The 15,964-nt window shown below is 36.6% G+C and overlaps 1 protein-coding gene across 1 annotated transcript; it reads right to left on the minus strand.

The window, feature by feature from the left end:
• Positions 1-1,479: 1,479 nt before the first annotated feature.
• On the minus strand, positions 1,480-8,161 carry LOC115994579 (probable beta-1,4-xylosyltransferase IRX14). The gene is made up of 3 exons (XM_031118783.1): positions 7,151-8,161; positions 6,453-7,013; positions 1,480-2,148 (listed from the first exon to the last, which is right to left on the minus strand). The coding sequence occupies exons 1-3, from the start codon at positions 7,903-7,905 to the stop codon at positions 1,911-1,913; spliced, it is 1,554 nt and encodes a 517-aa protein (XP_030974643.1). The 5' UTR covers positions 7,906-8,161; the 3' UTR covers positions 1,480-1,910.
• Between the last annotated feature and the right edge of the window lie 7,803 nt (positions 8,162-15,964).

The following is a 15,964-nucleotide window of genomic DNA, read 5'->3' on the forward strand; positions in this document are numbered from 1 at the left end:
TTCGTCTAGTTCCATTTATTTTTATTATTTGAGGCCCAGAAGATACTATCTAAGCTTTTAAAAATATCATATTTTCTTGCCAATACTACAAAATTTTATACAACTTTTACTACAACTCAACATGTGGCAAATTGTGAGTGGTGAACAAAAAATAGTGGGTCTATATAGTTCCACTTTTCCACCACTCACCATCATTTGAATATTCTTCTAATAAGTAGAAAGTGTCACTCACCATCATTTGAATATTCTTCTACTCCTCTTACATACGATGTTATTTATCTACCATTGCTACCTAAATTCTTCTTTATGCATATAATTGCCATAATGTCTATACAATTAATGTCAAAATAGTGGGTTCCAATTAGTTTAACTGGTAAAATCTCTAATGGTTGAATAAGAGATCTAAAGTTCAATTTTCGCCTACACTAAAAACTGATTGATGTCTTGGTCTGATGATAAAGAGCTATCATCAGGAGTAGATGTCATAAATTGAAACTCTATCTTAAAAAAAATTAATACAAAATTTTGGATCCGATCCACACAAAAAAAATAAATAAAAAAATGGAAGGAAGCAAGGACTTAAAAAGTTAAAACAATCAACAAACTGTCAATTAGTATTGATAGTTTTCCGTGCTTAAATACTTTTGAAAAATTTTGGTAGTACTTAATTAGAATTAACCCTAAATGATGGTTTTTGCATTTTACCCTAAAAATAATCTTTTGCTCTAATTTACTAGAATAAATATCTCATGCAAAGTGAAATGTGAGAGCTGTGTCCATTAAGTATTACTCCAACTCATATTTCTTTGGCATTAATTCTATTCTCCACATGGGTACTTATCTTCCTTCATATTGTCCTACGTGCGTAGGGGTTGCCACCCTCACCTACTAACTTTTTTTTTTTTTTAATTACCCAAAAAAAAAACCCTCATAATATACTTTCTCCATTTACGGTGGGTTGGCCAACCCACAATTCAGTTCACGGCCACGGAATTTTTTTGCGTTCCCTTTGGAAACTTGTACACAGTACATGAATGCTTCCTCCAGGACCGCAAACACAGGAACCCTGTTGCCGGGTGCTAGTCGAGAGGTTATGACTTATGCGAAACATAGCACCAAATTTGAGCCATTCTCTATAATTAGCCACTGTATCCTTTTACCCTCATCTCTCTAAATTCCTGAATTGTGGCCTCAAGCCTGTATGTTTCATTTCATTTTCATCATTACCTTTTCTGGAACTGGAATACACCACTATTGCAATGCCCCTAATGAAGTTCTTGTCTTCACATCCATGAAACTTGTACACAATTCAATGAAAAATTAGGATAAAGTTTGGGTACTTAATAAAAATAAGCGTGCAATTATTATTGAGCCACCCTTTGAAAGGTTTTGTTCATTAGAGACTTGAGGGAGGTCGCTCTGTGGAAATTCGGTCGGGGGAGCTGTTTCTGTGCAGTCCAGTCATGTTGTTTCAAGCACAATCAAGAGAATAATGTTTTGCAATGAATAATAATTTTATTACATTTGGTATCGTTTCTAAGAAATCCAACTGAAGGCAACTCTATAATTCCTATTTAGAAGATTCTGTATAAAATTTGAAGCCTATTAGTATTGGATACAAGCTTTCTGCAAGGCTTCAGACGAATCAGGGATTCAGGATCCACAGAAAATCCCCACCATCATGAGACTAGAATATCAACCACCCCAAAAAAAAAAAAAAAAAAAAAAAAAAGGCCCGAAACTTAGGTGAAATTCAAACTGAACAGTGTGACCGGCCCACTGTCACTGGTGACCTCCAAATGAACTCTGTAATACCATTTGATTTTCTGCTTTGTCGATTTTCACATGAAGGCCAGTAGTTTCAAATTCACACAGCACCTATATATATCTCAGATGTCCCCGGCAATCTTTCAATTTTGTTCAGAATGCCTCACAGGGAGTTGTGTGTCTACTATTTTTGTGTCATGCTTTCTCTTACTTCTCGAACTGCGTTTAGATCTGGGTGTTCGAGTCTTTGGAGAATGCTTCACAGTGTGCTCTTGGACACCAACCACTACTTTTTCATTAGATGGGAGTTCAGGAGGGGCATCTGGCCATGGTGTACGTTTTGATGGGACAGTGATCTCCAAAGGAGGGTCAACTATCCATCTGAATACAACATAAACAAATTCAATAAATATTATTAATGAAGTACAACTTACCCAGTTAACAAAATTTGGAAATGAAAATATAGATCCGATTAAAGCAGGTTTGACAAAGCAGAATACAAGAACCATAATTGATGACTTTGATCTTATTTATATTGCAGAACCATACATTGAGAATACAATGTCTCCTCAGGATGACCAAAATGTTGAACACTGACTTCAACGGAAAAAGATAGACACAGAAATCCAGAAGTCACACAATTGATGAATGCTAATTATATAGACTTCTGGAAGCATCAAAGGTGAAAGAAGTACAAAGCTATACAAACACAATATAAGTTGTGGAAGGACTCTATTTCAGATGGCCAAGTAGCATCACGATCCATCACCTCATGTGGGAGGTCATAGAATCAATCCTAGAATGTGCACCAAGTTTGGAAGAAGTGGAAATGTGTTTGCCTATGGTTGCAATATCTTAAACCTAGCGAACAAAGGAAAATAACGAAAATTTAAAAGGGGTGTGGGGCCAGCTAATGTGAATAAACTGGCTCCTCAAATAACCTTTAAAGTTTAAACGCTATATTTGGGTGTAATAAGGGGACATCATCACCACCACAAGCCAAATATAAATGGATTGATTTATTGAAATTTCCCACACCACTCCTTCATTAACCACTAAATCTCTCTCTCTCTCTCTCCCTCTCTCTCTCTCTCTCTCTCTCTCTCTAAACTGCCTAGTTTATGTATATGCTGGAAAACTTAAATCATTGAGTCCTCTTTTTTTTTTCTTCTCCCCCAGATAACAAGTGGGGGAGACCAAGAGAGGGGCTCATCTGGCCATGGTCTACACTTTGTGGACCCCATATGCTGAAATGCATCTGAAATAATATGAACGCTTTAAACTAGACCAAAACAAGAATGGATAGGTCATAAAGTCTCTTGCATCTGATGTGATAGGATGGTTGGGGCTCATCTAAAACCACTCCACTGGATAGTGATATGTTAGAAAGTAATATGATGGCCATAAAGTAACCCATAATAAGAATGAATAGGCCATAACGTTTCTTGCATCTGATGTTATTGGATGGTTGGGGCTCATTTAAAACCGCTCTACTGGATAGTGATATGCTGATTCAAAATGATTTTTCTCTGAAATTAATGAATAGGCTCAATTCATCTTTATCCTAAAAATGCCTTTCTCTATTAACATCAGGCAATAGTAGTTTTCAATTAACTAAAGCTAAACATAGCCCTTTGTGTGTGGTGTAGGAATTAAGGCTATATCAAGTCTTGATTCATTGTAGGCCTCAACATGTTACAACATTCACATACCCAACTGACAGCCAATTACTTAGCAAATATTTTCTTTTTATAAAGGAAAAGAAAAGAAGAAGAAGTAACAGAGGGGGATTTAAAAGCAAGGCCACTTGTTTCTGCTTCAATATATAAGTTCTAGTGGATATGTTCATGGTCAAGAAAGGATGTGAACTGTGAAGTAGGACAGCCTTTAGAATTTGGCAGAGGGGAAGTCTTGCAAATAAAATTTAGTGGGATGGCTGTTAAATGCTCTAATGTGATGGAGGATTGATAGAACAGGAAAGGGCTATTGTGATATAGGGTAGAAGTCTTTTTAAAGAAGTAACAAATAGAAATTGCAGAGAATACAGGACATGCAACTAGTAAAAGCTTATCCAAACTAACCTAGGTGCTGACTCATAGGTTCTATCCTTTATATTTCTATTCTTTAAATTTATCGTTGGAATACTTGTGTCCTGCATCAACTAGAAGCTAGACACATACAAAAACATAGAGAATTGAACTTGACAACTTCCAGTATGGTTTGAGACAGAATAAGTAACACACATAAAATTGGAAAGGACATGGAAGCATAATTCAGCTTGTAACTGTATTATGAAGGAACATACATAGCATGTTTTTTATGATATACCTTTAACCATTGATGATTTTTAGAATTACGTGTCTGCACACATTTATGAGTTTCATGATATTTATGTTTATAATGTATGTAGAAAGGAAACTTCTAGATACAACCCTAGAAACAAATTAATGGCAAGAATTTTTTAACTGATTTTGAAGTGAATAGTTTTTTTTGTGATAAGTGATTTTGAAGTGAATAGTTACAGGAGTAACCTGTTAGAAGTGAAAATAAGAAAAAATCAGCAGCAACCCTGGGCACAACTGCTGTTTAGCAGTGTAACCCTAGGCAAAACTGCAATCTAGCAGTCAGACACCAGCAAACGGTATTTTGAGTAGCACCTCAAGTGCCAATTGGCACTCGAGGCTCAGATGGGTCCCAAATTTCAACAATGGCTCCCTCAAGTCTCTAGACGTGTCTGCAGCTGAGTTAGTCGAGCTAGTGTTCAGATTAGGGCTAATTCAAGATTTGGATGTAATTGAGTTCATTTTGTCAAAGTTAGTTAGAGTTAGTTAATTCTAGCACATGCATGTTTGTTAGGATCAGTTAGGAGCCTCATTTGACTCTCTTTTTCAAAAACATATGCAATTACCCACATTTAGCATGTGTTAGAATGGCCAACCAATAGGAGTGAGCCATGTGTGGCTAATAGAATTAAACATGAGTTGTATGAATCGACCCATGTAAGCCACATTTGGTATGTAGGAGAATGAACTTGTTGTTACTTAGACTGTTGTTAGTCTTGCTTGAACATGGAGGCTCCCTAAAAGAAGTCTCCATTGGAGAAGGTGACTCTCTCAAAGAAGACACAAGCCATACCACTCAACATTATTCTCATGCAACCAAAACCCTAAACCCATTTACCATCAAACCCTAATTTTCATTTCTCATCAACAACCATCATCAAAGACCTCAAACCCCTAAACACAAATAAAAATAATAATAAATAATAAAAATAAAATAAAATCTAGCAACCCAATCATCAATATCCAAATTTACACATCAAGGAACACCAACCCAAAGTTTGTTCATTACATAACACATGGACACAGCTGATGTATCATTATAACTGACATGCCAATAATCAGCACAGAGTATTGCTCAATAAATCAAAGAGACAATGTAACATGGCAAAAGTCTATCAATAGAATCATATGAGATGCACAAGTTCAAGAAGAAATTGCTACAAGCATTCTGAGGAATAATTAGTCAAAAAGATCAATACATTCAAACACCCCCCATGAGCTAAAGAGTAGAAAACCAAAAGTTCTTTCCAAAATTTCATTTTCAATAAGATGAGACCATCTGAAAAAAGGTTAGTACCACATTAGCAACTGTGTCTACCCTCTCGATAAGATCTTTTATTTTGAAAAATAGGTTCATCTTCTATGAGTTAGAATGTTGCGCACAAGCTATATTCTAGTACACTAAATTTTAACAAGAATAAGTGAACAAACTTATGTTACTCAACTGCAATTCCTGCAGATTATAGGAACTTGAGGCACAAAAGCAATAAAGGGAAAAAAAGTGCTCACTTGATGCCTAATTCTCATGCCATAGACCACTTCCAATCAGTACATTCTTTTAATAATGTGTACGCTACAAAATTCTAACAGGGCAGTGCTTGGAATGATACAGGGTTTTCGTTCAGCTTGACTCCACCTAGATTTTTCTTTTTGTTTTTTGCTCAAACACTTTCATCTTGATGTCTAAGATTAGGCAATAATTGCATGACCTCCTTCCCTTTTAAGAGCGAAATGGAGGATGGGTTTTACTGTTTGAGAGTTTTTTTTTTTTTAAATGGAATGGAACATGGTGTATTTACTCTAGTCTGTTTGGGAGTTTATAAAATGAGGAATGAAAAGAAAGAAATATAGAGTTTTACCATTATACCATTCACCTTTTATTTGTATTTTTTACCCTCAAACCTAAGGAAATGGAATGAGCATAATTCCCTCATAGCCATTCCATTCCTTCCTATTAAACTTTCAAAACTGGGAAAGGATGGAATAGTCTTTAAAAAATCCCTTTCAATCCATTCCTTCCCCCTCTCACAAACGAACTGTTAAAAGATTAGTCTGATCATATCATTTCAGTTAATCAAAGTGTCAAACTATTAGAAATGGTAGTCATCAATGGTCAGAAAAAGACAATTCCAACATGCATGCATAGAGACAACTCCAACATGCATAAAATGTGACAGCAGGCAAGCATATCACAACACTCGATGATGGATAGCATTTCTAACACCATGAAAAAGAAGCACCATCAAAACCTCAAACGACTCTGCATTTCTTACATAAATCAGATTTTTATACTTATCAAAGTAGATATTAAATAGCAATAGCAAAAGATAAAAAAAGACTCACCCAGAAGGAAATTTGCTATCAGCACGAGCTTCAACACGGAGCCACCACAGCAAGACTTGGCGTCCGCAGCTTCCAAGCGGCTCCACCACAGAAATGTCCTTCAGTAGAGACAATGGACTCTCTATATCCTCATCAACCCCATCTAATGAATCCAGATCCTTAACCAACTCTGGCTTTTCTTCAGCATCCTTCCAAAACAACCGGGAATTCAACACAAACCCAGCCCATTCAAGCTTCCGGGGCAACACAATTGCCCTGTCACCAATGTAAGTAGCACTCTTCCCCGCATACGGTATGGAATTAAACGTATGCCAACCAACCAACTGATTGGATGCATTACAAGCCGGACCTTGAACTGGCATCGACGGGTTCTCCCCATCCTCCTTTTTCTCAATCACTGAAACCGATGACTCGTCCGTTTCACTCGAATGAGCAAGTATCCCAACAGAAACAGCACCTACCCATTTCACATTCTGAATCTCATCAAAAAGCTCCGAACTATGCATATTACTATCATCAGCAAACATCACAATCCCATCCATCTTCTCCTCTTTCACAATTCTGTTCCATCACACACACACACACGAACCAGTTCAAATTCACACTCTCTATCCTAACTTAACATTCAAAAATTTTAATTAAATTTCACAGAAAAGTAAACCAAAACAAAACAAGAAGCAGAGTCAGAAGAGTTTGACCTCAAAGCGTGGAGGCGCATTTTCGTCTCCAAACGGTGGCGACCTTCCCACGAATTCGGCATTCGCTTATCGAAACCGACATGGATAATCCTAAGCCCGGACTTGGCGAGAACCGAAGAGGTCTCGTTGGTGACTCCACCAGCCTCCACGACGATCCAGACGAGATCGTACGGAACCAGCATGAGCGAGTGCATCACGCCAGTCAAATGCAGAGTCTGGAAAGTCCGCACGTAGGTAGGAGTGACCGCAATGACGGTCTTAGGGTTCTTGACTCCGAACTGGAGCCGCTGCTCCATCTGGACCCGCTCGATGATCCGATGCGCCTTCATGACCTCGTCCGGGTTCGGGTGCGGCCACGGCCGGATTCGGATCCCGTGGCGACCAACCACGACCCGGCTGCTTGAGGTAGTGGCGGCGGCGGTAGTGGTGGTGGTCGCGGCGGTTCTGTTGAAAGGCAATTCGGGATTGACGACTGGATTGGGGCGGAAGTTGAGGGTTTGGGAGAGGTCGGTGGCGGAGCGAAACGGCGACGTGTAGAGGTTAGTGGCGGAGGTAGAGAACAGAAAGAAGAAGACAAGACGAGAGAACCGGTAGCCGAGGACAAGGCTAATAAGGCAACAGAGACCGTGAAGGACTAGCCAGAATATAGCTGAGGGGGACTTGATCGAACTGTCTGATGATGAATCTAACGGCGCTGAGCCTCTGAAGCTGTTACGGCGATTCATGTAGCTCTGTTGCAACGCCGAGAGCTTCATTTTCCACTTTTTTTCTCTCTCTCTCTGTGTGAAGTGAGAGAGGTATTTGTTGAGTTGAGTTTGGTTGAAGTTTGATTTGGTTTTTAGAGAGAGAGAAATGGAGGTTGGAATTGGGTGAGGGAGGTGGTGGAGGAAGAATGGAGGTTAGGCGGGGTGGGTTAAGAAGTTGTTAATTTAATTAAAGATTTCTTTGGATTTACGATTGAATTTGAATGAGAATAGACAAATGTCTTCTTTTTTCTTTTTCTTTCTTGGCTCTTACTTTTTTCTTAGTTCTTACTTCTTACATTAACAAACAGACACAGTGCTGTCTCAGACAGCGAAAGAGTTGCCCAAAATCTAGGGGGCCCAGTTGGAAAGACCAGGAGGATAAAATGTAATTATAGAATGTACTTCTACGGTTTTTACATAATAACTACCCATTAATTAATACTAATTTTATTACATTACCTTTTTTTTTTGAGAAAGATTTTATTACATTACCTACATCCACACTTCACTTCCAAAAGTTTTTAAATCGGATTATAAGAACATTTCTATCAACGCTTTTTAAAAATTTAGTATTTACTATCTTAAAAACTAATTTTATAATATATAGCACATCATTTTATAATATTTTTTGTATTAAAATTTTTATTTTTTTAACACTTTATTTAAATATTATTTCTATATTATTTTTTATTTTTTTCTCTCTCTCCTCTATCTCTCTCTCTATTAAACAAATAATTTTTTTTTTTACAATCTTGCTACAGTAGGCTGCTAGAGATAGCAGCCCACTGTAGCTTGATTGCACAATGAATGGGATTTAAGAGTGTTGATGAGAATGCTCTAAAATACCTGATAAAAATACTAATCACTACTTTATTTTTAAAAATGGTCATGTCAACGGTCATTTTTAATGGTTATGTTGGAGGTCATGAGTCATGACATATTGAGCTATTTAAAAAAAAAAAAATTAACATCATTTTTATGAAAAATATAAAAAATCATTAAATTTTTTTTTTTCATAAAAATTTTTAAAAATATTTCCTTAACTAATATCTTTAAAATATTTTTTAATTTTAAAAATTTTAGATATTTTACGAGGATGACAGGGTCAAAACTCTCAAAATCTAATCACACGGTTGACATTTTTTAGACCTCAAAAATAGTGTTATATTAACGCTCCCAAGTTGTAATTGATTAGTCACCAATGGTGGTATTTGATGGAATGAGATGTAGTCAAAGGTTGGGTGCACACGCGGAATTCAATGGTAATTGGAATTAGTCAGGTAAGCTTTGTTTTTTTTTTTTTTTTTGTTTGGCTGTATAGGTGAGCTTTGTTTTTAAGTCCAGACCTCAAAGCCGTTTCATGATAGATCAGAGATGTCTGTGCAAAGTCGGGTATTTGGCAAGAAGTAAGAACAACTTCAACAAAATGCTGACACTTGAAGCAAACTCATTAATAAGACATATTCAATGGTTGCTTATTTTCCCATCCAAAAAAAAAAAAATTGCTTATTTGACAGTGTCACAAATTACAGTGCCACGCCCATGGCTACTCAACATCGTATCAAAATACTTTTTTTCCCCCCTTTTTTTAATTAAGGGATATCACAATAATCCATATGCTAAAACTAATTTATAAGAAAGGGGTTAAGTGAGAGTTTAATAATAAAATATTTTTGTAGTGTTCTATATCTGATTCTAATCCCACTTTAATCTCTCTCCTATTATCTATCGGGTAATTATTGGGTACTTCCAGAGTATTATAAATACGTACTCCCTCTTCTCACATAACTATATGTCCCACTAATTAAATTTATGGTGGATCCTACAATTCATGTGAGAGGGAAAAATACGAATTTATAGTACTTTTTAAGTATTCATTTTTCCTGTATATCTAGGTCAAAAACAAGAAGAAAAAAAAATTACACTGATTAATGATGATTGTGTCCGGACTTTATGCTCAGCAAAGTCAAAGAAGCAAATATAACTATTTGTAGTTGAAACTGTTAGGTCAGAACATTCTCTTCACAATCAAAGAAAAGGGGTCAAAGCATCAAATGTAACGGTTAGTTACATGAGGATATGGATTTTGTAGTAAGCTATAAATAGCCAAGATATGCATAAACAAATAATCAACGGAAAAATATAGAAATATTATCTCTACAATATTTTTACAATAAATTTTAAGTGGTAAATTATTATTAGTTGTTATGGGTGGACAAAAAAATAATTTTTTTTGAAAGGTATTTTTTTTTTTTTGAAAGGACAAAAAAAAAATTTAAGTTATGAATTCAAATTAAAACCAATAACAACTTACTATCATATATGATTTGTTGTCAAAGTATTGTAAAAATTTTGTGAATGTAGCCATGTAGCATTTCTCTAGACAATAATATTGATTGCAAAAATAAAAAATAAAAATGATTGAGAATAAAAAAATACTTATTTATATTAATTTATGGATTTTGTTAAAATTTGTTATTGTAGGGACTCGATTCATAACAACCCCAAGATAATATTGGGCTCGTACGTAAAGAGGGCTCAAACAATATCATTTGTAGAGTGTGGGTTTGAAAGGCTAGGCCTTGGTCACCGGACGAGGGTTAGTCCTCTTGTTCGTACAGTATTAAACCATGTTTGTTCCAGGAGTCGTTCTCCCGGAGGTGGTCTGGGAGGCTCTGATTCTTGGTCTTTTTTCCCAGGCCCCCCCCCCATTTTTTGCGCATCAACCTTCACATTATATAGCCCTTCTTGGTTGATCTTAGCCCTCCATTTGTTAATCAGGCAGGTGCCTACTTCAGTACCCGTCCCATCAGCTGTTTCCCCTTACTTTTTGTTAGTTGCGATGATCGAAGTCTCCCTATTCAGGCGTCTTTTCTCATTAATATGGTTAGGACGTTGGCGGGTGCATTTAATGTGGAGGAGACGTATTTACCTTGAACCAGTTTTGCACCGTACCCCCACGTGGGTCCCATTCTACTAGCCTCTTCTTCAGGGGGCTTTTTGGGGGCAGCCTTTAACGAAATGTTGCTCTTCCCTTTGAAGTCTTGGAGTGCCGAGGACAGGTTCATCCTCGGCTGTTCCCCCCGGCACTTCGGCCTTTCCCTATTCGTCCTCGGCAAATACCCTCCTCGGCACGGGCCCTGGGCCCTAGTAGAGCGTGGACCGGATCATAAATTCCCTGACCCCACAGTTATACAACCATTTTATAAAAAAAAATTATAAGAAATGAAAAAAAAAGAACTATTTTTTTGACATATTTTTTTATTTCCCATAAAAGTAGTATAAAAACTTTCTCAAAATAATTCATTAACAAATGTTATACCAAATTTGACTAATTAAACTAAATATTTGGTGACTAAAAGAATTCAAGTCTTTATGATCAATCTTTTTCTTACTCGGTGGATTCTTTGTAATCCTTTCCATCAAAATGGATTTTGTAGAACCAATTGAGGTTTTTTTTTTTTTTTTTAATTAATGTACTCAAAAATTACTGATCTACTTAATTTTAAAATTATTTTTTGAAAGTAATTTAGCATTTCATTCTTATGAAACAAAAATTAAAATGCTATATTAAGAAAAGAAATCGACAAATACAAAATCTTCTATGATGTATTTGTAATTCTAAATTTATATGAACTTAGTGTGGAAAAAAATAAAATATCTTCTATGATTTCTTTGCAATTATAATTATAAGTCTTGATTTATAAATGAAGAAAAATTTAAATAAACAAAAAACTGAAATTGCTAAAGGTAAAATCAATATTCTTTGTTGCTAATCATATATGCATTTGTTTGAATAATGGCTCCATAAATTATAATTCTAAAATTTGATATTAAATTTTTTTGTAAAAGAAAAAAAAATTTCTTGAACCCTATTTATGTTTGCCTTGCACAAATAGAGCTAATAATTAATATTTTATTAAGCATGTTGTAAGGACTCAATTTGTAACGACCCCAAATTGGTGTATTGGGTTCGAATGTTAAAGGCCCAAATAATAAAATTTGTAGAGAGTGGGATAAAAGGCTAGGCCTTGGTTATTAGACAGTAATCAGTCATGGTGTTCATGATAATCGCACAGGGGTAAACCGTGCTTATCCAAGAAGACTTTCTCTCTGGCACGGCCTGAGTGGTTCCGGTCATTGGACCTCGTCCGAGAAGTTTAATGTTCTTATTATTCCTTTTACCTTAGGTTACAATGGTCCAAGAGTCAATCCATAATGCTCTTGTTTTTTTCTCCCCCCCCTCTTCTCGAGGATGAATTCTTACATTATATAGCCCCTCTCAATTGATCCTGACCTTCCATCTGTTGATCAGGCAGGTAACTACTCGAGTGCTTGTCCCATCAGCCGCCTTTCCCCACTTTCTGTTAGTTGTAATAACCGAAGCCACACTGTTCAGGGGTCTTTTCTCATCAATGCGGCCAGGACCTTTGTAGGCACATTCAATGCGAAGATGACAGTTTTTCTTTGAACCGCTCCCACATTGTACCCCCGTGCGAGTCCTATTGTACTCGTCTTTTCTTCTGGGAGCGCTTTGGGAGCTGCCTTTGATGGCATGTCGTTCTTCCCTTCTAGGCTTTGGGATGCCGAGGACAGGATCGTCCTCAGCTGCATTTCTGAGCCATTTGGACTTTTGCTTCATGTCCTCGGCAACGTCTCTCCTCGGCGTGGGCCTTGGGCCCTAATGTATAGTGGGCCGAGGTCACAAATTCTCTAGCCCCACACATGTCATTTTATGCTTATATTGATTATCATTAAATTTTGTAATACTTTTTAAATTTGATATACCAATTTTAACCATTATTTATAAATATTCTTAAATTTCATTTAATTTTTTAATTGAACTTGTGGGAGAACAAGAATTCGAGAATAAGGACAAATGGGAGATGGTCAGTGTCAAGAGAATAGACCTCAGAAAGTACTGATAGTAAATCCTTGGGAAAATATGAACAACCCACCACAGGTACAAGGAGACTATAATACCCGAGGATTCTGAGGATACCAACGTGTCCTTAAGAGGGCCGAGGACTAGTACTGAAGGCCATCAGGCACAAATTGAGGAAAAGAATGAGGATTTGCTGTTAAGCAAGAAAGGGAAGAAGACAGATAAAGCATTCATCACCCTCGCATTTAATGCTTTGAACCCACTTAGTTAGCCGCATTAATGAGGAAATGATCTCTTAATAGTGTCAACATAGCTCATAGCCTGGTATAAAAACCTTCTAGTAAAGCCCTGATGGGACAAGTATTAAGGAAAATGAATCTTGACCCTCCAAATGGAGGGCCAAAATACAACCTAGGTGACTATATAAGGCAAAGAAGCCTTTTTGAAGGGGGGACGAGAGAGAGAGAGAGAGAGAGAGAGAGAGAGAGAGAGAGAGAGAGAGAGAGAGAGAGAGAGAGAGAGAGAAGAGAGAGAGAGAGAGAGAGAGAGAGAGAGAGAGAACCACCATTGTAACCTTAGAACAATTGTAATCTTTATCTCGGACCAAACCCATGGTGCATAATACAAGCCTTCTGAGGCTATCTTTAACCAATTCTCGTACCATTATACTTAATGTTAATCTTTTCAATTCAAGTTAGTTCATTCCATCTAAAACGGGGTATTAAAAGTTGATTGGCATCCCACCTCTACAAATTATTTGTGTGAGCAAAAATAGCAACCTTGACTTATTTTTGCCTTGTCCTATTTTTGCCCACCACAATTGGCGTCATCTGTGGGGATATCTCCTAAGTACCCTTAAGTAAAAGCCTTGTTATTATGGCCAACCCTAGAAGAAGTGGTTCTTTGGAGTCTGTGGGGTCCCTGTGGAGGGACCAATTTATAAATCTTGAATGAAGAAGAGATCATGATATGGCCCACACCCACAGCGAAAGAGCTCCATCTATACATTCCGAACATATCGGTCAGCATCATGCCAGTCATAACTCGCATGACAAGGAGGTATGTAATCTCAAGAGGAAAGTGGACTGACTACGTTGACGCCTCCACTGCAAGGCTCGAATAAGGGAATAGAGGACTCTCACCTTTACAAATTAATTGTGTGAGCAAAAATAGCAACCTTGACTTATTTTTGCCCACCACAAAACTTATGCTTCAACCAATAACCCATTGGTCAAATGATGATCCAATGATCTGAAGCTTGCACCGGATCAAGCTCCATGCAAAACTAGATGTCTATGCTCAAAATTTTTTTTAATACTTCATTGATAAATAAGTTTAAACTCCACCATGATAATTTGCTAATAAATAAAGGAAAATGCTAATGAGTGCTCTTAGGATATTGGTCAACAATCTATTTTAGAAAAGTTTTGACATCACTTTTATGGAAAATGAAAAAAGCTGTCAAAATATTAATTCCCATAAAAAAAAATTTTAACTGGATTGTTAACCAATACCCTAAGGGCACTCGTTAGCATAACCCATAAATAAAATATTAACATCAAAGTTTTTTTTTTATTTTTTTATTTTTTTTATAATTTAAATTTGATAGCTAGGAGAAGGGGGATTTGAATTCTGGACATATCCATTGGAAATATCAAAAAGTGTCAACCAATTGAGTTACAAGCCTATTGGCCATGAACATCAAACTTGAATTATATATAAATTAAGTTTGATTTTAAGCAAATGGTAATTGAACCTTATTAAGCTTGGCTCAACTCAATTACGATCCTATGCATAGTATTTAATAATACTTAATTGAACGGTAAAATGACAAGGAAAAGAAATTATATACTATACATATATAATTTAGGTTTTAAAGGTTGTAGTTGCCTTAGGTGGAGTTTGGATAGCGTTTCTCAGCTTGCGTTTGCATTTGCGTTGTTTTTCTGTGGGTCTCGTGCACTGTTCACGGACCCACAAATACTTTTTTCAGCAAAAACCAACTTTAAAATTGGGTCACACGGTACTATTCACATATTTTAAAAATATTTTGCTACAATATTTTCAGTTTTCAGTTTTCAGCAATAAGTGGTATCCAAACAGACCCCCTTAAATGACTTTTTCTTTTCTTTTCTTTATGACAAGTGAATATACTCTTATTAATTATTATTATTAAGACAACTAACCTTATATGGAACTCAATTACCAAAATATTAAGTGACTTATTAATTGTTAGAATAATATACTTTTGGTTAAAATTTATTAGTTACATTTAGAGAAATTTAAAATTTTACTCCAACTAAAATTATAAGGTAAATTACAATTACAATTACCAAAATATTAAGTGACTTATTAATTGTTAGAATGATATACTTTTGGTTAAAATTTATTAGTTATGTAAGGACATGATTTTGTGACGAACCTAAACAGTATCGGGTTCGCACGTAAAAGGCTCAGACAATATGATTTTTAGAGCATGGGTGTAAAGAACTAGGTTAACTGTGGTCTCTCCTCCAAAGATTTACTCTCAAGAACGTTCAAGGTTTAAAGCTGGTATCATGAATGTTTTTCTTTGGTGACTAGTGCAACTCTCTCTTTTTCTTCTCTTGCTTTCTTCTTTCTAGTTTATCTCTGTTCTTCTCTCCTCTTTTTCTGTTTTGATTTCCTTCTTCGTGTTCTTCTTTTAGTTTATATACTCCCCTTTACGCTCCATCCTTACCGTGCACGTGTAGGTTGTGTCCGGAGGATTTCTTTCTGTCCCATTTGGCACCTCCTGGAATTTCCTATGGGCAGCTGTAAGGCTGCTTCCTTACTGTTCAGGTATCACCTCCACATTAATGCGGCCAGAGAGTTGGTTGAGAGGTCATTAATGCGGAGGCAGCTGTAGTCACAGATATTTGTTTGCCTTATCTCTTTCATCTTTAGTCGGCTACTCCATCCTTTGCGGTGATCTAATTCTGAGATGTGATCGTAGTGAGACCACGCCCTGATCGTCCTTGGATGCGATCGTCCTCGGACGCATACTGCCGAGGAGCATGGTGTCCTCGGACGGGTATATGGCCTCGGATGGGCCACGTGCCCAACAATCGTGAACCAATTCTGAACCCTATGGGCCCATTAATCGAACGGTCCCCACAAGTTACATTTAGAGAAATTTAAAATTTTACTCCAACTAAAATTATA

This window comes from Quercus lobata, chromosome 6, assembly GCF_001633185.2.
Source record: "Quercus lobata isolate SW786 chromosome 6, ValleyOak3.0 Primary Assembly, whole genome shotgun sequence".
NCBI classification, from domain to species: domain Eukaryota; kingdom Viridiplantae; phylum Streptophyta; class Magnoliopsida; order Fagales; family Fagaceae; genus Quercus; species Quercus lobata.